The sequence below is a fragment of the Rhinolophus sinicus genome, linkage group LG04 (genome assembly GCF_036562045.2).
Source record: "Rhinolophus sinicus isolate RSC01 linkage group LG04, ASM3656204v1, whole genome shotgun sequence".
Lineage (NCBI taxonomy): Eukaryota > Metazoa > Chordata > Mammalia > Chiroptera > Rhinolophidae > Rhinolophus > Rhinolophus sinicus.
The window spans coordinates 141,567,462-141,588,740 of NC_133754.1; the positions used below are offsets into that span (position 1 = coordinate 141,567,462).

A 21,279-nucleotide genomic window follows, 5' to 3' on the forward strand; every position below is an offset into this window, starting at 1 on the left:
GCATTAGAGCTGATTGTCTGGCTAGGTCTTATTTTTGGGGAACCACGGTATGATCTGTTAGACTCCTAATTCCTATAAACGTGTTTGCAGGATGTTCTAGCTGTCATGGTCTCCAAGGGCCTCCACCCAGACATGTCAACCCCATATTTTTCTTCAGCTACAAAAAGCAAGAGGGATGGGGGGCCTTTGTGGGAGGGTGCTGGCAGTGCGTTCAGGGTGCTGAGAGCACTTCCAGCTGAAGCTGGGTATATAAAGAAGGGCAAGGTGCTCCATCCTCGCTGATCTGCTACTCACAGCGTCCAGTCAGCACAGCCAAGCGCTCACAGGCCCTGGGGGAAAGCATGGTCCAAGCATGTGGTCCCCAGAGCTGCAGCGTCAGCATCACCTGAAATTTTTTAGAAATGAGGATTCTTGGGCTTCACCCCAGATCAGCTGAATCAGAAATGCTGGGGTTGAGACCCAGGAATCTATTTTAACAATCCCTCCAAGTGATTTTAAGCACATGAAAATTGGAGGACTACGGACCAAGCATATTTCTTCCCATTTTAGAGCGATAATCTTTCTAGTAAATACCAAATTTTGTTCTTAGACTTACTACATGATTCTTGCAATGATGAAGACTCTGAATGATTTTTAGCTTAATCTTAAATATTAAAATTACATCTAATTAGCAACGAAACAATACATGACCCTTTATGAGATACTTTACGGTAAGGAGCACATAAATAAAGTCTTCATAGGCACTTTTAAAAGTTTGTTTAAAAAAAAAAAGTTTTTATTTTTCAGTTACAATTGACATACAATATTATATTTGTTTCAGGTGTACAACACAGTGATTAGACATTTTCTAACTTACGAAGTGACCACCCCCAATAAGTCTAGTACCCATCTGACACCATACCTAGTTGTTACAATGTTATTTACTGTATTCCCTATGCTGTACTTTACATCCCTGTGACTGTTTTTAAAACTAGCAATTTGAATATCGTAATCTCTTCCCCTTTTTCACCATTTCCCCCAACCCTCCTCCCATTTGGCAACCATCAATTTGTTCTCTGTATCTATGAGTTTGTTTCTGTTTTCTTTGTTCATTTATTTTGTTTTTTAGATTCCACATATAAGTGAAATCATATGATATTTGTCTTTGTCTGACTTATTTCACTTAGTACAACACTCTCTATGTTCATCCTTTTTGTCACAAATGACAAAATTTCATTCTTTTCTGCAACTGATACTTCATTGTATATATGGACCACATCTTCTTTATCAATCATGGACACTTAGGTTGCTAATGTAAATAACACTGCAATGGCCATAGGGGTGCACATATCTTTTGAAATTGGTGTTTGAGGTTTCTTCGGAAGTGGAATTGCTAGGTCATCAGGTAGTTCTGTTTTTAATTTTTTTGAGGAACCTCCATACTCTTTTCCATAGTGACTGTGCCAATTTACAGCCCTGCCAACAGTGGGAGAGGGTTCCCTTTTCTCCACATCTTTTCCAGCACTTGTTTGTTGATTTATTGATGATGGCCATTCTGACAGGTGTGAGGTGACCTCACTGTGGTTTTGATTTGCATTTGCCTGATGATTAGTGCTGTTGAGCATCTTTTTATATATCTGTTAACCATTTGTATGTCCTCTTTGGAGAAATGTCTATCCAAATCTTCTGCCCACTTTTTAATCACATTGTTTGTATTTTGGTTTTAAGTTGTATGATTTCCTTATATTTTTTTTAGATATTAACACCTTATCAAGTGTATCATTGGCAAATATCTTCTCCCATTCAGTAGGTTGTCTTTCCATTTTGTTGATGGTTTCCTTCATTGTGCAAAAACTTTATTTTGATGTAGTCTTATTTGTTTATTTTTTTCTATTTCCTGTGCACAAGGAGACATATCAAAAAAAAAAAAAAAAATACTGCAAGATGCAATGTCGAAAAGTTTACTGCATGTATTTTCTTGTAGGAGTTTTGTGGCTCCAGGTCACACATTTAACCCATTTTGAGTTTATTCTTGTATATGGTGCAAGAAAGTGATTCAGTTTCATTCTTGAATGTATCTGTCCAGTTTTCCCAACACCATTTATTGAAGAGCCTGTCTTTACCTCATTGTATATTCTTGCCTCCTTTGGCATAGATAAATTGACCATATAGATGTTTATGTCTGGGTTCTGTATTCTATTCCTTTGATCTTTGTGTCTTTATGCCAATGTCATGCTGTTTTGAGTACTATAGCTTTGTAGTATAGTTTGATATCAGGTAGTGTGATACATTGAACTTTGTTCTTTCTCAAAATTGGATATTCGAGATCTTTTGTGGGTCCATATACATTTTAGGATTATTTGTTCTGGTTCTGTGATAAATGCCATTAGTATTATTTGATAGGGATTGCATTGAATGTGTAGATTGCTTTGGATAGTATGGGCATTTTAGCCATGTTAATTCTTCCTACTGTGAGCATGGTGTAGCCTTCCATTTATTTGTATCTTCTTCAATTCCTTTCTTTGATGTCTTATAGTTTTCTGAGTACAGGTTTTTTACCTCCTTGGTTAAATTTATTCCTAGACATTTTATATTCTTAGATGCAATTGTAAATGGGATTGTTTTCTTAATTTCTCTTTCTGGTAGTTCCTGATAGGTGTATAAAATATAACCCATTTCTGAATATTAATTTTGTATCCTGCTACTTTACTGAATTCATTTATCATTTCTAATTGTTTTTTGGTGGAATTTTTGGGGTTCTCTCTATATAGTATCATGTCATCTGCAAATAATGACAGTTTTACTTTGTTTTTTTCAATTTGGATGCCTTTTATTTCTTGTCGCATTGCATGGCTAGGACTTCCAATACTATGTTGAATAAAAGAGGGAAAGTGGGTATCCTTGTCTTGTTCCTGATCTTAAAAAAGAAGCTTTCAGCTTTTCACTGTTGTGTATAATGTTAGCTGGTGGTTTGTCATATATGGTCTTTATTATGTTGAGGTATGTTCCCTCTATTCCCACTGTGCTGAGAGTTTTTATCATAAATGGATGTTAGATTCTGTCTAATGCTTTTTCTGTGTCTATTGATATGATCATATGATTTTTATACTTCATTTTGTTTATGTGGTGTGTCACATTAACTGATTTGCAGGTATCAAACCAGCTTTGCATCCCAGGAATAAATCCCACTTGATCATGGTGTATGATCTTTTTAATGTATTGCTGAATTTGGTTTCCCAATATTTTGTTGAGTTTTGTATCTATGTTCATCAAGTATTATATGTTAGCCTATAATTTTCTTTTTCTGCAATGTCTTTGTCTGGTTTTAGTATCAGGGCCATGTAAAATGAATTTAGGAGCCTTCGTGCCTCTTCAATGTTTTGGAATAGTTTAAGAAAGATAAGTATTAATTTTTCTTTGAATTATTCGTAAAATTTACTTGTAAAGCCATCTAGTCCAGAACTTTTGTTTGTTGCAGGGTTTTTTTTAATACTGTTTCTATTTTGTTAGTAGTTATTGGTTTGTTCAGATTTTCTGTTTCTTCCTCATTTAGTCTTGGAAGATTATATGTTTCTATGAGTTTATCCATTTTTTTCCATGTTGTCCAATTCTTTGGCACATAAGTTTTCATTGTATTTTCTTATCATCTTTTGTATTTCTGTGGTGTTGGTTGTCACTTCTCTTCATAGGCACTTTCTGAGTGTCATGAATCCTTGTGTTCATGGATTATTCATTATAAGTATGCTGCATCTTTATAATTAAGACAAAATGAGATCATTTTTCACCTTTTTCTTTGGGAGTAGGAAGCCCAAGTTGTGCATGTCTGGAATTTGTACCGTTCACCTTCACTGTATATACCAGGGTAGCAGCAGCAGCAGCTGAATGGCAGGCATGTCACAAGGGAGAGAGGAGTACCTAGCAAACTTACCCTATTTAGAGGAATCCATTGTCATATTTAAAATGTACCATTTTAAAGTATGTATAGCTTCTAAATGTCAATATGACATTAAAAATTAGATTCAGAAAAGAATTTCTTTCAGCAAACACTATGTTTGTTTAAATAATATGTGCTCTGGATGCATTTACATATAAACAGAAGAACCTTACATAGATCTCAGTTTCCGCATCTGGGCTCAGTTTCTTCAAGAGCTGAGCAATAGGATTGGGCCCAGTATTTCTCAGTGGAGGTTCTATTGGCCTTTTTGGATGAGAAAACTCTTTGTGCAGGACTGCACATTTCAGGATATTTGTCATCTCCAGGCCATGCCAGTAATACAGATAGTAGGTCGTAGAATAACATACTTTTGTTCAATGTTGTTTCATTATAATGTTCATGAGATGCTGTGAGAACTTAACTCTTGTTTATATCAATCAGCCTGTGGTAAAATTGGTTTCCTCATACAGTTTCTCAGCAGTTCTAAGAACCTATCTACGTTCAGTGAGGACTTAGTTTTTATCTCTTTGTTACTGTAGCAATCAGAATGCCCCACAAAGTGATGAATAATAAATGTAGTGTCTTGATTGTGGTAATGTTTTCATGGGGAGTATACACATGAGAAGATTAACAAACTGTATGCTTTATTATATGTCAATTATACCTCAGTAAATCTGCTAAATAATGCTTCCTCCCTACCCATCCATATGTCTACCCCTGCCTGGGGAGGAATGTGAGGGAAGGTGGGCTGGACTGGCTCTTGGGGTAAGCAACTGAAACATACTGAAGCCTCTGGGGCTCTAAAATTCGGTGAGTCTATCTGCATCATAGAAACTAATTGCTTGGGGTGCCTTGAGATATTTTTATTACTTCTGTTGTAAAGCTGCAGAATCTGTTTCCCTTAGCAACTAAATGCATTGTTGTTTATTGTTTGTTTATGTATGGCTCAGCTATTTTTAGATATTATGTATTTGTTCTGCAGATTATTTCATTTTGTAGATGGAAACAGCTCCAGACCTGTTCAAGATTTGAAGGGTCTTCTAAAATCCCTTTCAACAGTTTGGCTCCATGATCTTCCAAAATCACAAAGTAGATGAGTAAGAGAACCATGACCATATCTTAATCTTTCGACCCCAAATTCTGTGCTGCGATCAGAAACTCCATGTTGTAATAAATTTTCATGTTTAAGTGGAATTAGGAAGAAAGAGAGTGTTTCATAACCTTTGCACCATGTTTACATGTTTAGTAGTTGCAAAAGAGGTGGCAATTGGAGGCAAAGATTTAAGTACAACTATGAACCAAGCATAATTTTACTGAAATAATAATTATATGATATGCTAAATTATTATTAACATTCATCTTTACCAAAAAAAAAATCCATTTCACCTATGAAGTAGGAAAGACTCTGAGATATTAAGTGGCTTAACCCAAGGCTATACAAGCAATAAATGATCAAGCCAGGATTTGAATTCAGGGGTGGCTAGCTCCAAAGTTTGGGGGTTTTTCCCTGCACCATGGCAATAAAGCACAGGAACAGCATTTTTGCTTTTTTGAATCGGAAAAGTATCCAGCTTTTACCTCAGAATTATGAACAGAAATCTGTCTCGCTGGCCCCTTGACAGCCAGCTCTACTCCATTCCTCTGCTCCCCTCCAGGAGACACTGCCTTCTCTGGGATGGAAAGTATGGTTTGAATGCTGGCAGTAAAAGTTACATATTTCCATATTCAGAAATAACTATCTAACTGAGGAATTCATAAAAATTTTCCTGCATTGTAATCTCACTTGTAAAATGGAGTCGAGCTTGCTGTGAGGATCCTTGCAGAAAATAGACTGCCCTCAGGTTTGATAGATGTGCTCTTCAGGATTTATTTGAATAGCTGCCGTGTTTCCCTGAAAACAAGACCGGGTCTTATATTAATTTTTGCTCCAAAGGACGCATTAGGGCTTATGTTCAGGGAATGTCATCCTGAAAAATCATGCTAGGGCTTATTTTCCAGTCAGGTCTTATTTTCGGGGAAACATGGTAGCGAGTACCCCTGTTGCTGGAAATGTATTCTTGGTGTTCATTGCAGAAAAGAATTCAGGGACGCACTGAGTAAGCCAAGCAAACAGTAGATTTATTTAAAAAGGACAGTACACGCTCAAGATAGCGAGAGCAGATAGCCTCAGAGAAGAGCAGCTGCCCCCAAGAGAAGTGGGGTTTAAGACTTTATTATGCTTCACATGAAAAGGGTGGCATATTCAGGTCTTAAGGGGGCTTTGTCAGTGTTCCTATGCAGGTCCTTGCTGACCACTCCTTCCCCTCGGGAGGGGGCATTTTTGTCCTTATGTGGTTCTCTCAGAACTGCCATGGGTTGGGGGGGGGGGGCAGACTTTTCTTGGTGGCCATGCGAATAGCATTATAATCTATTAAAATCAGCTAAAGTTCACCCAAAGTGGAGAGATGGCTTCCTGGATCCTCTCTCGGCTGCCAAACTCCAGTTCTGGCTGAATTGTAATGGGCTTTTTTTTCCTTAACTGCTGACCTTACCTCCTCCTTCCTTTTCTCCCCACTCCTTTGCAGCCCTATTCTTCCTGTCTACAGTAACACTGTCACTGTGGGAGGGAATCCCACAGAAAGACTGTGAGGGTAAAACATTCTTCTAAATGACAAGCAAACATGGATGTCAAAAGTTTCTGTAAGCATTGCCAGATACCAGTGTTGGATAGTATGGTTTAGACACACTAGCCAACTACTTGCATTTCAAGTAATGCTGAGGTAAACTCATGCAAGAAGCATATCTATACCACGGGTCAGCACACTGTAGCCCATGGCACAAATTTGGCTCCCTACCTCTTTTTATGAATAAAGTTTAATTGGAATGCAGCTGCGTTCATTTATATATTGTCTGTGGCTGCTCTTCCACCACAGTTGAGTAGTTGCAACAGGGACTCTAAAAGGATTGACAACCCCTGATCTATACGAACTTCAGCACCAGGTTTTATGTATATGTGGACGGAACACAAAGCTACCAGAATGTTCTTCTCGGGATTGAGATATGTGGCTGTCACTAGGCAAGCCAATAATATGGTGTCTCTTCAAGTCAAAACTCTTTAAATATTTGTTCAGCGTATGTGGTGGTGGTGGAGAGAAACTGATTTCCTATTAGTAACAGTTATATACCTCGTCCTTTAGTTGAAAATGAAAGATTTATTGCACATACTGAATATTATATAACCTTTTCATTTATTTGAAATTGCCTTCAAACACAATTTCCCAGTCTGGTAATAACTACTTGGGAAGTGTAACATTTAGATAATCAATAATATCACATGTTCCCAGTAAATGACACCCCAGAATGAATTACTTTGTTTTGGAATTGAAGCTATTTTCAGCTATTGACTTTTAAAGACTGGCTGTCAGCTGACTAGCCTCAAAAGATGGTACAGCCTCCTGTTGCACAAGGCAGCTCAGCAGAGAGAGGTTGGCACCAGGAAGAAACTTGTCTTTTGTTTTGCTTTGTTTTTCCATTCAAGAGCACTATCTAATTTGGCAAGAAAGAGGACCAATTTCTATTTCACTGGTTAGGTAGACTCATATGTGGAAACTAAGGGATCTCATCTTGCCCGAATTGTCAGAGGGAATTAAGCTGCTTCTACAGACCCAGACTTTCAAAGGTCCAGTTTGAAGACTGTGTGTCTCCACATGTTTGTTACTGAAATATGGTGTTATTTGTCCGACTGTATTACCACTTAAATTTTCTTTGTCTCAGTGTCACCATCTGTACATTAGGACAAAGCACTTTTCATTTATCCTGCCTCATGGGGGGTGTGGTCATGCTTGCTGTGACAGTTGATTTTATGTGTCCACTTGACTGGCTAAGAGGTAGAGGACCAGAGAGCTGGTCAAACATGATTTCTGGGTGTGTCTGTGAGGGTGTTTCTAGAAGAAATTAGCATTTGAATAAGTGCACTGAGTAAAGAAAACCACCTCATCAATTCCAGTGGATATTATACAATCTGTTGAAGGCCTGAACAGGACAAAATGGTGACCAAAGAGCTAATTCACTCTCTGCTGAGCTGAGACATCATCTCGTCCTGCCCTCCGACATCAGCACTCCTGTTTCTTGGGCCTTCAGACTCAGACCAGGACTGACCATTGGCTCCTCTGGTTCTCCAACCTTCGGGTTTGGACTAGAATTACACTACCAGCTTTCCTCGGCCTCCAACTTTCATACAGCAGATCATGGAACTTCTCAGCCTCCATAATCACATGAACCAATCCCTCATAATAAATCTGTTACCTAGGAGTAGCTGACCCACTCATTTTGTCAAGAGGCCCCAAACCCACTACTGGCAGTTACAATTTGAAATCAAGGAAGTTTACCATATATAAAATGCTGCTTCTAAAACATCAAAGCTCTGGGTCTGAGCTCCAAAACTGGACCCCTTAAGTGTTCTGGAGACACTAAATTAGTTTCACGCCTGTACTTAGCATCAAATCTCTCTACCAGTGCCACCAAAAATAGCACTTGGTTGTCAGGCTCGAAAACCACAGACACAAACTGAGGTGTTCACAGGACAAACAAATGAGAAGGTTAAGCAAATTCAGTCCATCTGACCCTGCAGAGTGAGTCACTCATGGAGAAGTGATTTGGGTATTTGGGCAGGTTGTACCCCGAAACCTGTGACTAGATCCTAAAAAGGAAGATACACGGAGAAACGTTAAGGTGAACCTTTCTGCTTGTGACTTTTCCACTGCTCTGGTGTGGATCTAGTCTCCAAGTCTTGCTTGCTCCCAACCAGGTGAGGCCATTACTTTTCCTGCCTGGACTCGGATTTCTTTATCTGCTAAATGGGACATTCCAGACAAACAGCTAATGCTTCCTCAGGCTTCAACATTGTATAATTCTAACTTCTGATGCCATTAAGAAATGGGTATTTTTGGACTTCAGATGAACACTGGCTTTGGCCTTTAAGATCGAACTCTACTCGGAAGAGGTGAATATCAAAATGCCAGAACTAGTCTGTGATCAAGCGTTAACTGCTTCTCGATGAAATAAGAGAGAAAAGGACAAGACAGAGGACAAATAAGAGAGAAAAGTACTGTCCTGTGTTCAAAGTTTCTTACTCCTTTTATAGAATTAACATACCCTTTCTGTTATAACTTGATAGGGATAGTACAGTGTGTTCGCTTAATTGTGTAGGTTCTTACCTTGGCGAAATAAAATTGGAAATTACACGTTGGCCTCCAGATCTTTATTGTTGACGTTTTTCCAGCCCCTTGGAATTCAGACATCTAGAACCACCACTGAAAACCTTCCAGCTGAAATTTCCAAAGCCTCGATTTTAATGCCAAGACAGGAAAGTGGGGGTTTACCCCCCAAAAAAAAATACGTGAATGCATTGAAGAAACATGCTATAAATCTTACATTGTGAAGAAGTCTGCTCTTCAGCAGACTTGGTTTTTGCTGAGTAGGTCTAGGTGCTGGGCACAGTCTTTCTAGCCCAGGCTCAGGCAAGGAACGCCTGCAGGAGTCTCAGGGGCTCTTTGATGGCCAGCAGACTAAAGCTGATTGTGGTTGTGTGTAAGTGCCTTAGATGACCATTTCATACATATGCTGAGGAGCCTCCGTGCTGGACATCTGTGGGCCAAGCACCCACACCCAGTGCGTGACCTCAGAAAACCCAGGTTGGTGTCCGCTGGCTGATCCTCCCCGGACCTGCTGTTTGGTTCTGCTCCTGTGCATTGTAACTCCTGACAGACTCCAGTTGGGGCCAACAGTCCCATGAATTTACATTTCCTTGTGTAGAGCTTCATTCAAGTCATGCTGGTATTTGTTATTCACCAGAGCAGCTTAATATGCAGAAGCAAACCCTTCTGCAGAGATATTTGGGGGAGGGGGGTATATCAGGCTATGGCTTTTAACCCTAACTTTAAAGAATTTTTTGAAATGTTTTGAATGGTAGTACCTAGAAGGGTTTAATCTTCCTGCTGCTGCTTTTAGAAGGAATACCCTGGGACGTGCCCCTTTTGCCCCAGTGCCTTTTTTACCCAATGTCTAACTCACGATCATTGTCACTAGGGGCATGTTTATTCTTCAAGGATTTTTTATGATATGCATGCCAAAGATATAGTTTTTCCTTTTGTAAACAAATGGTGGCATGCCACACATGGTATCTGCGCCGTGCTTCTTTCACTTAATTTATGCTAGAGATCTCACCATATCAATACATGTTAAGCCTCCTTGTTCTTTTTTAGTTGCTCCATCGTGTTCCAACGTGTGGCTGACCATAATTAATTTGACCAGTCCTCTTCTGAGAGACATCCATTGCTTCCAATCCTTCATCCTTACAAATAATGTTATAACGAATAACCGGGTACACATATGTCATTTATCTGTGACATAAATTATAGGCATGCATTTGCTGAATCCATTATGTACACTTGTGACCATTTCCACTTTGATGGTTCTCTCTGTTGGTGAGATATTTTAAAAACGATTTTACGTATGCCTAGCTAAAAATGTTTATCCAGTGTTCAAAATTCATGGTCAAAAAATGCATTTTTAAAATTGCTCCACACTCAGGGCCCTGGACCTTTTACCTAAACCATTACAACTCTGGTTTCAGCAAGGAATATAGATTGATTTCCCCAGGAAGGAGACACTGGGGAATGATGAAGAATTTTCAGGCTGAAGACACACTGTGATTGGCAGGCAATGCCTGCTTGGATTGGCCCTTGCTGAGTTAGCATCTGTTTTTACCTGATGGCTACTAGCCTTTGTGACATGAGCTTCAAGAGACCCACTATCAGGGCATGTTTTTCCTAGAGGGGAAATTGACTCAGGACTAGTAGAGCTAGAATTTGAAGTCAAAATTGTCTTTGCTAATGTTCTCTTTCTTTTTTTTACATATTTTAACTGCAGTGAAGGGAGCAATCTGACCCCAGCACATCATTACCCAGACTTCAGATTTAAGACATATGCTCCACTAGCATTCCGATATTTCAGAGAACTTTTTGGTATAAAGCCTGATGATTACTTGGTAAGAACCTATAATTTTCCTTCCTTTTCCAGAAACATGTGATGTAAACATTTGTCTCATAGCAACAGCGACAAGTGACTTGTGTCTCTTATTTTACAAAGCTCTGGAGAATAGTAAAAGTTCCAAGTTTTATAATGATTATAAATTTAGCTTCAAAATGTGGTTTGACAGCCGTTTTTAACTTATAGCTACAAAATCTGCTATGGCAATTGATATTTAAATGACTGTGGTATTGGTTGCTACTTCAGATAATTGTTCTAACAGATATATTATAATTAGTTCTAAATACTCCTGTGAATTTTGCTGATTGGATTCTTTTTGAGAGCCTTCCTATTTTAATTGCCTTATTTATACCGTTCATCTCAAACCTGCCTTGGTCCACCATTTTCTCCTTGACCTACAATTGAATATCATTTTAAGGAAACTGAATAGTTTTATTCTCAAAATCTCTTTATGCAGGCTCTTTTTAAACGTGCTTTTATTTGGTACAAGGGCATGTTTTATCCTTAGACTTTTATTTTCTCCCTGTCCTCCTCCTGACATGCAGCAGGTAGAAACATAACAGCCTTTGTGTAAGGTAGTCTGATGTGACCTCAGAGTTTTACCTTATTCCTGTCCAAGGAGCCAGGAACTTCCTTTCTATTTCAAGAGGAAAATGGTTTATTTCATAAATTGATCACAGTTAACACCCTGGGGCTTTGCAAAATTGGTTTTCAAGATGCTGTAGGAAGGATGCCATCAAATATTTATTGTTCATCCCATTCTGAATGATCTTAATAAGACTTGAGCTACATCCTGGAATGATGCTTTGCAAAGGAAGTATAGCAACATTTGTCACTTGTAACTGAGAGTATTTAAGATGCATCTGATAATTTGGGTATGCGATGCAAATGATTAAATTCCAAGCTGATTCTGTTCTGTGCTGATGAAAACTCATTAATGATCCTCTAGTTGGGCTCTAAGGAAATCATATGTTTTCTGCCCGATGAAATAATGCTGTTTCCTCAAGACACATTAATAAGTCTTCATAGAGCAGTGAGAACTGAATAAAAAGTCACTGAGCATCCTGCTGCCCTTAAATGTGTGTCCATGTTCTTTCTGCCTCACCCTTTAATTGAGATGTCTCCTCCCAGCATTACCAACCCTGCCCTCCCAACCACTCAAGTACACACCCAGGTAGGCATGTGTGTGTGTTAGAAGATTGTTTTCTGGCCAATCTGTAATTACTAAGGGTAACCATCATTCAGGAAATGTGTTTGGGTAACCCAGTCGGTTCTTGATATCATATTGTTGAAAACAAGATGAATCCCTCATCTTCTGCCACACATTAGAAATGAATGGACTCGCTCCTTCTGAGTTTACTTGAGCTTCTGCCAGCCAAGAAGATGCCATAGACTTGCATTTCATAACCCAGATGGCGTCGGTATGCTGAGATGGTTACCTATTTACCCTTTACCCATATGCCCTCCCTGACCATTGACCTCCGGGCTGGGAAGCCCATCTGTTAACTCGTTCTGTCTCAGAAAGTTGCTTTCATTTGGGAAGGCCCTTTTCTGAACAATTTCTCACACAACATATGCAGTTTCCTAAGGAGTCTTTAAGCTGGAAAAGTTATTTTCATAACGAGGTTAGAGTATTTAAAAAGGGGCATAGGAGACTAAGCTGATGGTTTCCGAAAGCAAAAGTCCTCCTTCATGTACCTGATAAAAGGTAAGTTAATCGATTATTGGGTGTTTTGAACACTATTGTAACCAAAATACTTTGTAAATAATTATAGGGACATTCAAAACATGACACTCCGAGAACTTAGAATCCAGTTGGAATAGTGATTGGTCTATGTGGGAAAACAACCCATTCTACCAGGCAGTAAATAAAATAACTGAAAGGACATTAAATGCTCCAGGATTTCAGAGAAGGGAGGCATCTCTCTCTGTTAGATCCATAAATAGGAGGGCTTCTTATGGGCGTGGTACGATTTAACTGTGATTTTAAAGTTACAGGGGATTTGAGTAGGTAGAAAAGAAGGGAAAGATAGTGGAGGGGGCCAGAGGGAGATTAGAACTGTGATACCAGGGAGGCAAATGCATTAAATGTTTAGAAGGACTTTGAATTGGGCCAGTACAGCAGGAGGGGATGGTTTTGATCAGGAATATTAGAAAGATAGGGCCAGATAATTCAAACAAACAGGTTTTTTTTAATTATAGGAAATTAATGAAATGTAAAGACTGACTAGATATTTGACGATGCTGAGGAATTATGTTTTGGTAGGATCACGATATTGTGGTTCTGATTTTTAAAAGAAGTCCTTATCTTTTAGAGACATGCTGAAAAATCTACAGATGGAATGATTTGATGTCTGGGATTTGTTTCAAAAGAATGTGAGGGAAGCAGGCAAGGGAATAGGTGGTTGGTAGTGCAGAGGAAACAAGATTGGCTGTGAGTTATAATTGTTGAAGCTGGAAGATAGATACATGGATGTTGATCATATAGTTCTCTTTGCTTTTATATATGTTTGAAATTGTCCGTAATAAAAAGTTAGGAGGGGAAAAAAGACAGGACAAGCAGGTAAGTATGTTTTTTTTTCATTTCATTTTTTCCACCTCCCCTTATGCGTCCAATAACTGGACCCATCTCTGGAACCTGCAAGAAACAGAAAAAGGGTAGTGGCCTTCTAACTAAACAGGGCCTGGTCACCACCAGTGGCTACGGCTACAGCCACCCACCAGCCCTGCACTGGGGACACTCACAGCCCAAGACTGACGTAGCTCCCCCTATAGATCTTGGAGTTTCTAGATGCTCACCTCCAAACCACTCAATCTGGGAGCCCCACCCAGTGATCTGGAGTGTGATAGTTAGAGAAAGGGTCTTTCCCATGACACAGCATGCTTCAGAGAGTCAGGTATCACCCTCAGAGAATTTTTAGCCCAACCCTGCATTTTAAAGAGGAGTCTGAAGCCGGGGTCAGTGGAGGGAGGCGCCCACGCTTACCCGCATTGTGGCGTCAGAGCTCAGAAGACCATAGCAGTGGTCTCCACCTCTTCCTCCTCTCGCTCCTTTCCCTTCACCATGGCCTCGTGGGGTAGCCACTCCTTAGCCCGTCAAACTGTGAACTGTGATTATCCCTCTGAGGCCAAAGAGGTCAAACACTCCTAACAAAGCACGTTTTGGAAGAGTTAAGCCCAAATAAAGCACAGAGAAATGAAATAAGACATCCCGTGAAAAACTGTAAGCAAAAAAGGATACGGTGCATATCACAATACATTCTGCCGTCTGTTAAACGGGGGCTGTTCATCCCCAAATTTGTGAAGATATACTGATCTAAATGGGGGAGGGGGTAACATTACATAGTGATTGATAACTCTTTAGATAAATTTGATATTGGATCCCCATGATATGTGCGTATTTCTCCTTAGTTTTCTGCTGTCGCATCTGGATTTCAGCTTGAATTATTCTGTTTACGTTCTCATACTACTAAAATTCACCATGTGCATGCTGATTTCAAGGGTCATGTTGAAACGTGCATAATTTGGATTGTGAAACAGCACAGTGAAGGTGCTTCTGCCTGCCCCCCACAGCAGTGTGAGCTCTCCTTCTTTCCTGTTTGTTCCTAAATAAACGCCTCCCAAGGGGAGGCCAAGGGGCCCCAGGGCCTTTTCTCTCATCTCTGCTTGGACAACAGGCCCTGGGTTCATTTCCTTCTCCACCAGGTGCCTGGGTATTCCAAAATCCAGGGTGATTTATATGATGTCCTTTCAGGTTCACCAACACCAATAAGAAAGAGATCAGGGTGAATATTTAACACTGTCAAGGGGGAAGACATGGCAGGAAAAATGACCTCCCCCACACTGCACAAGTTTACATTGTTAATCTGCCTTGGCAGCGCCCAGCTGGGTTGTACTCTGTGTTCTTTTCAGTAGGTATAGCAGGGAGGCCCTGCAAGAAATAGAAGCCAGAGAATTAACACGTTGGAACAGCTGGCACAGAAGAAAGTGCCTGGAAGGCACCTAAATCCCGGGAATGCACATGGGGTCTTGTTGATCAGGGCTAATTAAAATGTTCCGACCTCACCTCGTTATTTGCTCTTAAAAGGCAACATTTCAGTAAAGGTTGCTTAGGACAGAACATGGTAGCGGAGTTGTAATGTGAGAAACCATAGAATTGTAGATGACGAAAGTAATATTCCTCTCCAGCAACACGATGCCAGTTTATTATTGTACTAATGCTGTACTAGTAGAGACCCCCCAAAAAAGGGTTATTAAAATGGGTCAAATAATTTATTTTTGCCTTCACATTAATTTATAAATTACATAAGCAAGGAGTATTTGACAATTAAGTAACCAATGAAATAGTCTCCAGATTATGTCACTGCTTATAGAAGAATCTGAGACTTTAATTGGGAGCAGATGTTTAGGTCTGAATCCACTTTCCTCTAGACAGCTCTTCCTGAATCACCCCCTCATTTCTCTACCTGCAGCCTCTAATTTCTGCCTTCTTTGCTGTTGTTGTACTTTCACAACATTTACTCCTGTCTGTAAGAAGGTTCTGAGGCAAGAATTAAAACCCCTTGGAACAAGGAGTCAGAATTTCTAAAGAGATTTCAGGGTCTACCTTCACTCTTTATGAGAGCTTGGGGTCCACACCTTTATTTTCCAGGATCTCAAGTTCATGATTATATAAAAGACCCACCTTTTTTCTTGCTTCTCTAAGAACGTCCCAGTGTATCCCTGGGTAGCCCTCCTGCTGTGGGAGTCAGGCTGAGGCCCTCAGGACACCCTAAGGCACTGCCAGCCGTTCCTCACCTGCCGGTGGGTTGTGTGTATTACCGATGGCGTGCCTCTCCCCTGTGTATGCTCATGTCAAAAAACAAACAACTAAGTGGTCATTCTTTGCCAGGGGTTTTGAAAGCGTCCACGTTAAAAACTTTCAATGGCTTTCATGTAGGTATTACTATCTTTGTTTTAGAGAGGAGATTCTTTAGATTACAAGATGTTGTATTACTTAAGGTTACATAAGTAGCAACTGGCAGAGCCACGATTTTACAAACATCAGTTGATTCCGAGTCCCGTGCCCTTTCCACGTGATGACCCTGCCATGGGGACACCGCTCACAGCAGGGAAAGTGCCCTCTGCTTCCTCTGGGCTTTTATGGCGTCCTGTGTGCAGTCTGATGGCTATTTTTGTTTTCCTACCTTATCCTCCGCTCGTCCAGCATTAGCTGAGGTCCTAATGCTGCTTCCCAAGAGACCATCAAGAATCAAGGCTGGAGGAAAGAGGAGGAGGTGGACGATAAAAGTTGCCAATGACTTTCAGGAAGGCAGCAAACACTTGCTTCTTTTCTTTTCTTGGAGAATTTTGTTTCCCCTTATCCACAGTGCTCCCAAAACAAGATAATTTCAAAGGTAATCTCTAGAAAACTGCCTTTTAATCATTTTTATCCCAGTTTCTCTCTCCTTTCTCTTCCCCCTTCCCCGCCCTCCTCCCTTCCCACCCCTCCTCTCAGACTTTTCCATGATGCACACTTAGGTATTCGCAAGCCCAGATAAAAAACTTTGGGGGCTGTTCCGTCCTGGCATTTTCAGAGGCTTTCATCCTCAGGTTATGGTTCTTTAAATCCCTTTTTTGGCCACTCACCAAGGCTAGTCTGATCGGATGCATTTGGCCTCCTTATGTCTTTCTCTCCTCCTAGTGTTTCTCTAGTCGGTAATCTGGATTATTATTTAATAAACACTGAGCTCAATAACCAAAAATTGATTTCTCTGCTAGTTTTTGGCACTTCAGTTGAGATTTACAGCCCTTCAATTGTTGGTGGAATTGAGTTGTTTATTTGACAAAAACTTGTTGAATGCCTGCTGTGTGCAAGGCACAAGTCCTGAACTGTACCACAGTATAAGTTATTCATAGTTTCTGCCCTCATAGAGTTCTCCAGTCATATGGGAGCTCAGAATAAGTAAATGGGCAGTTAAGGTGTTTTGTGGTAACTTCTGTGATGAGAACGTCCCGTGCCAGTAAGCAGATGACTTAGATGATTTAGATTCACAGAACCAGGAAGAGTTTTCTAGAACGATTGCTGTCTAGCAGACGCTGAAAGCCAAAGTCACTCATGGCCTCCTCTCTGTGCTCCGTGTCTTCCTTTTGTCCACTTTGAGTGGAGCAGACAGAGTGGTGCTCTGCTATAGATCCTCCGATGGCTTTCAGCTCCCCTGAAGAAAAGGCCATCATCCTTTCAGTGGCCTGTGACATCCTGTGTGGTCTGGCCACCTCGACCTTTCTGCCTGCATCCTTTCAGCTCTCCTCCCTGCTTACCTGCTCCAGCCACTGGTCTCCTTGCTGTGCCGTGAACCCTCCCCGTCTCAAGACCTTTGCACTTGTCCTTCCCTCTACTGAAACGCCCTTGTCCCAGATATCCACAGACGTCGGCTCAAATGCCACCTTCCTGATGAAGCTTTCAGTGACCACCCTATTGACAATGTATTGCAACTCAGTCCTCACTCACTGCTGGTATTCTCCGCCCCCCTTTTCTTGCTTCATTTTTCTTGATAGTACTTGCTACTCTCTGATGTATAATTTATTTACTTGTTTGTTTACTGTCTGTTTTCTTCTACTAGGATAGAAGCTTCATGTGTGCCTGGGACATTACAGATGCTCAATAGATATTTTAAATACTGAATGAGTTCATGAATGAGTAGTAGTCAACCAGGTGAAGGTAGTATCGAGGTGTGTCCAGTAGTCAAGAGTGTGTGGCACATTTGAGAAAATGGGAAGTAGCTCTCTGTGACTAGAGCTAGAATTTAAGGAGGGAAGGATGAGAGAGAAGGCTGGAGGTCAGGGCTGGGCCATTCATGGCCTTGAAAACTCTGTTGAGAAACTGGGGTATTCTATTGAGAGAGTGTAAACCATTGAAAGATGTGAAGGCATGGAAGGACATGGTCAGATTTGTATTTAGAAAGAGCCATGGTTTTCTGGTGGAGAATGCACTGGAGGGGTGGAGAGTGGAGAGTTGGGATGAGTTGGAGCTTACCATAGTAATCAAGGCATGAAATGGTGAAGCCATTGAACTTAGGGTATTGGCAAAAGAGATGGCATGAAGAGGGTAGGTATGATCAGTAGTCTGGATATGGAAGGTGAAGAAACGTGAGGCATTCAGGATGATGCCTAAGTTTCTGGTATGGGGAACAAGTGAATAATGCTTCCATTCTCTGATAGGGAAAAGAGGCAGAAGATAGAGCATCGCTTTGGCGGGGAGGGGTGCAGACAGCGAGGATCTAGAGTCACCATGTATGGTTGTGCAGGGTGTGCACTGTCCAAGAATAGCTGGCCAAAGGGAAGGAGTGGAGACTGGAATCTAGCCTTTCTACTCACCATCCTAGTATCTGGCCCAGCACTATATCTGCCAGGAGAAAGAAGCCCCATTTTTTAATTACCACTAAGGCACCTTATGGGCTAACCACAGTCCAGAGATGAATTTGATCTTGAGCTTGTTACATATGAACTGTTTGTGGTATAATCAAGTATAAATACCTATTTAAAAGTTAAGTGTACAGATGTGGAGCCCTAGAGAGAGATCTGGGCTGGACATACACATGTTAGAGTCATCTCCTTGTTGAAACCATGAGTGCATGACATCCCTGAGGAGAATAGTGAGAAAAGGGTGGTGTTCAAGTGACACATACACAGTGGGATCATACTTTTAGTTATTTTATGGGCACTTGCTGAAAACAAAGCACTTTAGTCAGCACTACGGAGTGAGTTATCTCATTGAATAGATACGATTTATGATTCGATCATACAATACTGGAGGTGGGAAGGGCGTGTCTGTTTTCCATTATAGAATTACTAAGATGAATGGATCAATTAAAGTTTTAGAAATCTCACCAAGAGCCTTCTTAGTATACCTGGTGCCTCTTTTTAAAGCTCATGGAGAGCTTTAAAATGACCAAGATACATAATGCTGTGATTTTCCTCCTTGGAAGCATCATGTACATTAAATATATTTTTAAACGTTTGTTTATTTACTCTTGTAGTATTCCATCTGCAGTGAACCTCTAATAGAGCTGTCCAACCCCGGAGCCAGTGGATCGTTGTTTTTTGTTACTAGTGATGATGAATTTATCATCAAAACAGTTCAGCATAAAGAAGCAGAGTTCCTTCAGAAGCTACTGCCAGGCTATTACATGGTACGTAACTGCACATAATTAAAGCTTCTACCTGAGGTTTAATTTCCTCAAAAGTTTTTCCCATGTGCTTTCTTCCTCAGTGACTCTTTGGTATGTTCCTTTCTCTTTGGTAAACTTTGTTTTGCATTTAGAATCCACTATGACATTTGTTGAATAGATTTTTAAAAGCAAAGTAGAGCTGAGTAGTAGAGCGTAACTGTTGACTCACTCAGTCCTGGGTTCAAATCCCAACTCAGCCGTCAGTTAACTGTGACCATGAGTAAGGTAACTGTTGAGCCTTCGTCCCCTCTGTCTTTAAAAGCTGGGAAATACCTCTCTTATATGGTGGTCGTGATAAAGATACAGGATGTAAGATAAAGGAAGCACTACATTGCAAAGCTCTTTGGACGTAGCACATAGTAGTAATATGAATGGTTACCATTCCTTGAATGCTAAGCTATATGTTATACACAGCCGTAAGTGCTTCGCATACATTAACCCATTTAATAATCCTCACAGCAATCTTGGGTACTTCAGTCATTGCCATTTTGTAGGTGAGGTAATTGAGACAAAGAGAAATGGAGTAAGGTGCCAGGGGTTTTGCAGCTACTGAGCTGCACACCTGGGACGTGAACACAAGTGGTAGGGTTCCAAACGGCTGCATCTTTAACCCCTGCATGATATACCAGCACGTATTCAATATTAGCTGTTCTTAGTCACTACACTTCAGAATTCTGATTAAATATGATCCCGTGAAAAATCACCTCTCATGTAATGTTTTAGAGACAAAGAAACAGTCACCTAGTCCAGGTGGATTTACTAGACATCGAGTCCCAATTTTTCAAAAATAAGCACTTTTCCTGAGTAATCTTGTCATTTTCATACATCTTATATTTCTTTGTTATTTCATAACAGTTATTAATTATCTGTGATTGGAATGGCAACAGGAAGAAGTTTAGATTTCAAAAGCCGCAGTTCAGCTATTCACTTGCTTGAGAGGTGACAACTGTCACTTTTGTTTCAAAACAAAATTGATGAGATGCCACACAACTCATTGATATGAAAAAAATAATTTAATTCCGAAATCTGCTAGCGAGTACATTAAATGCTGTAAATTAGTCCCACATATAAATATAGGAATCAAACATCTAAATAAAAATCTTAGTGAACAAAGTGCTCAGATCTTAAAAAATTTTGATCCTGAACAAGTAGTTTAACTTTTTTTAGAGCAAATTGTCTACTTTATGCTAGCGAATATAGGAAATACAGAAAAGGAAAAAGAATGCAACCAACTGTAATTGCTTTTCCAGAGATACATATTACTAATATTTGGCATAATTTGGTATATATCCTTTCAGATGTATTCTATTCATACACACATTTTAAAATACTCTAAAATTGGGATCAAACTGACATTGCACTCTTTGCTAACCTGCTAAGTGAGTAAATCTTAAACTTCCATAGTTTTAAGCTTAGCCTAGTCTCTTATGTGACTGTTAAATTTAAATTAAGATTAAAGAAAAATTTTAAATTTACATGAACAAGTGGTTTTATCCCAGTCATGTAAGGTAGTATAACAAACAATATAATTTGTCCCATTGACAAGAAAAAATGGGAACATTATGTGTTTATCTAAATAGACGTTGAAGAGAAACTAAGACGCTCAAAATTCAACATCTTCTCTTAATTAAAATTCTAAAAATTGGCAGCAAAATTTTTAACATAATAAGCAAATAAATGAATATACACATATTATACCTTTATCAATCTCCAAGAGTTCACATATCTCATGGAGAAGAACAAGAGCCTTTTCACTGGAAATCATAGAAAAAGACAAGGATGCCCTTCATCAGTGGTCCTTTCTGATATATTTGCTAGAATTCCTTGCAATAAATTTGGAGTATGGAAAAAATGGAAGAAAAGTATAAACACTGTTTTCTGCATATGATAAAATTGAAAATGAGCAAAACTGCAAGAACATAAACCAGTAGTTTCTAGAGATAATGAGAGTCCAGCAGCTTTGCAAGATAGAAGATAAGTCTACAAAATCCATTGTATTCTATTACATGGATCACATAGAGTTGGAGAATGTAACGGGGCAGGGGGAGAGCCCATCGTGATAAAAATAATTTATAATGAACATTAATAGAAAAATAAAGATAAATAAATGTAGACATACTCTAATTC

At 39.8% G+C, this 21,279-nt stretch overlaps 1 protein-coding gene across 2 annotated transcripts in view; it reads left to right on the forward strand.

The window, feature by feature from the left end:
• The window catches only part of PIP5K1B (phosphatidylinositol-4-phosphate 5-kinase type 1 beta), a 280,007-nt gene that overhangs the window by 147,172 nt on the left and 111,556 nt on the right, over positions 1–21,279 (forward strand). For both annotated transcript variants that reach the window (XM_019730369.2, XM_074330528.1), the window contains 2 exons: positions 10,823–10,940; positions 18,961–19,113. In XM_019730369.2, coding sequence (XP_019585928.1) covers positions 10,823–10,940; positions 18,961–19,113 — 271 coding nt within the window. The remainder of the gene's footprint in view (positions 1–10,822; positions 10,941–18,960; positions 19,114–21,279) is intronic.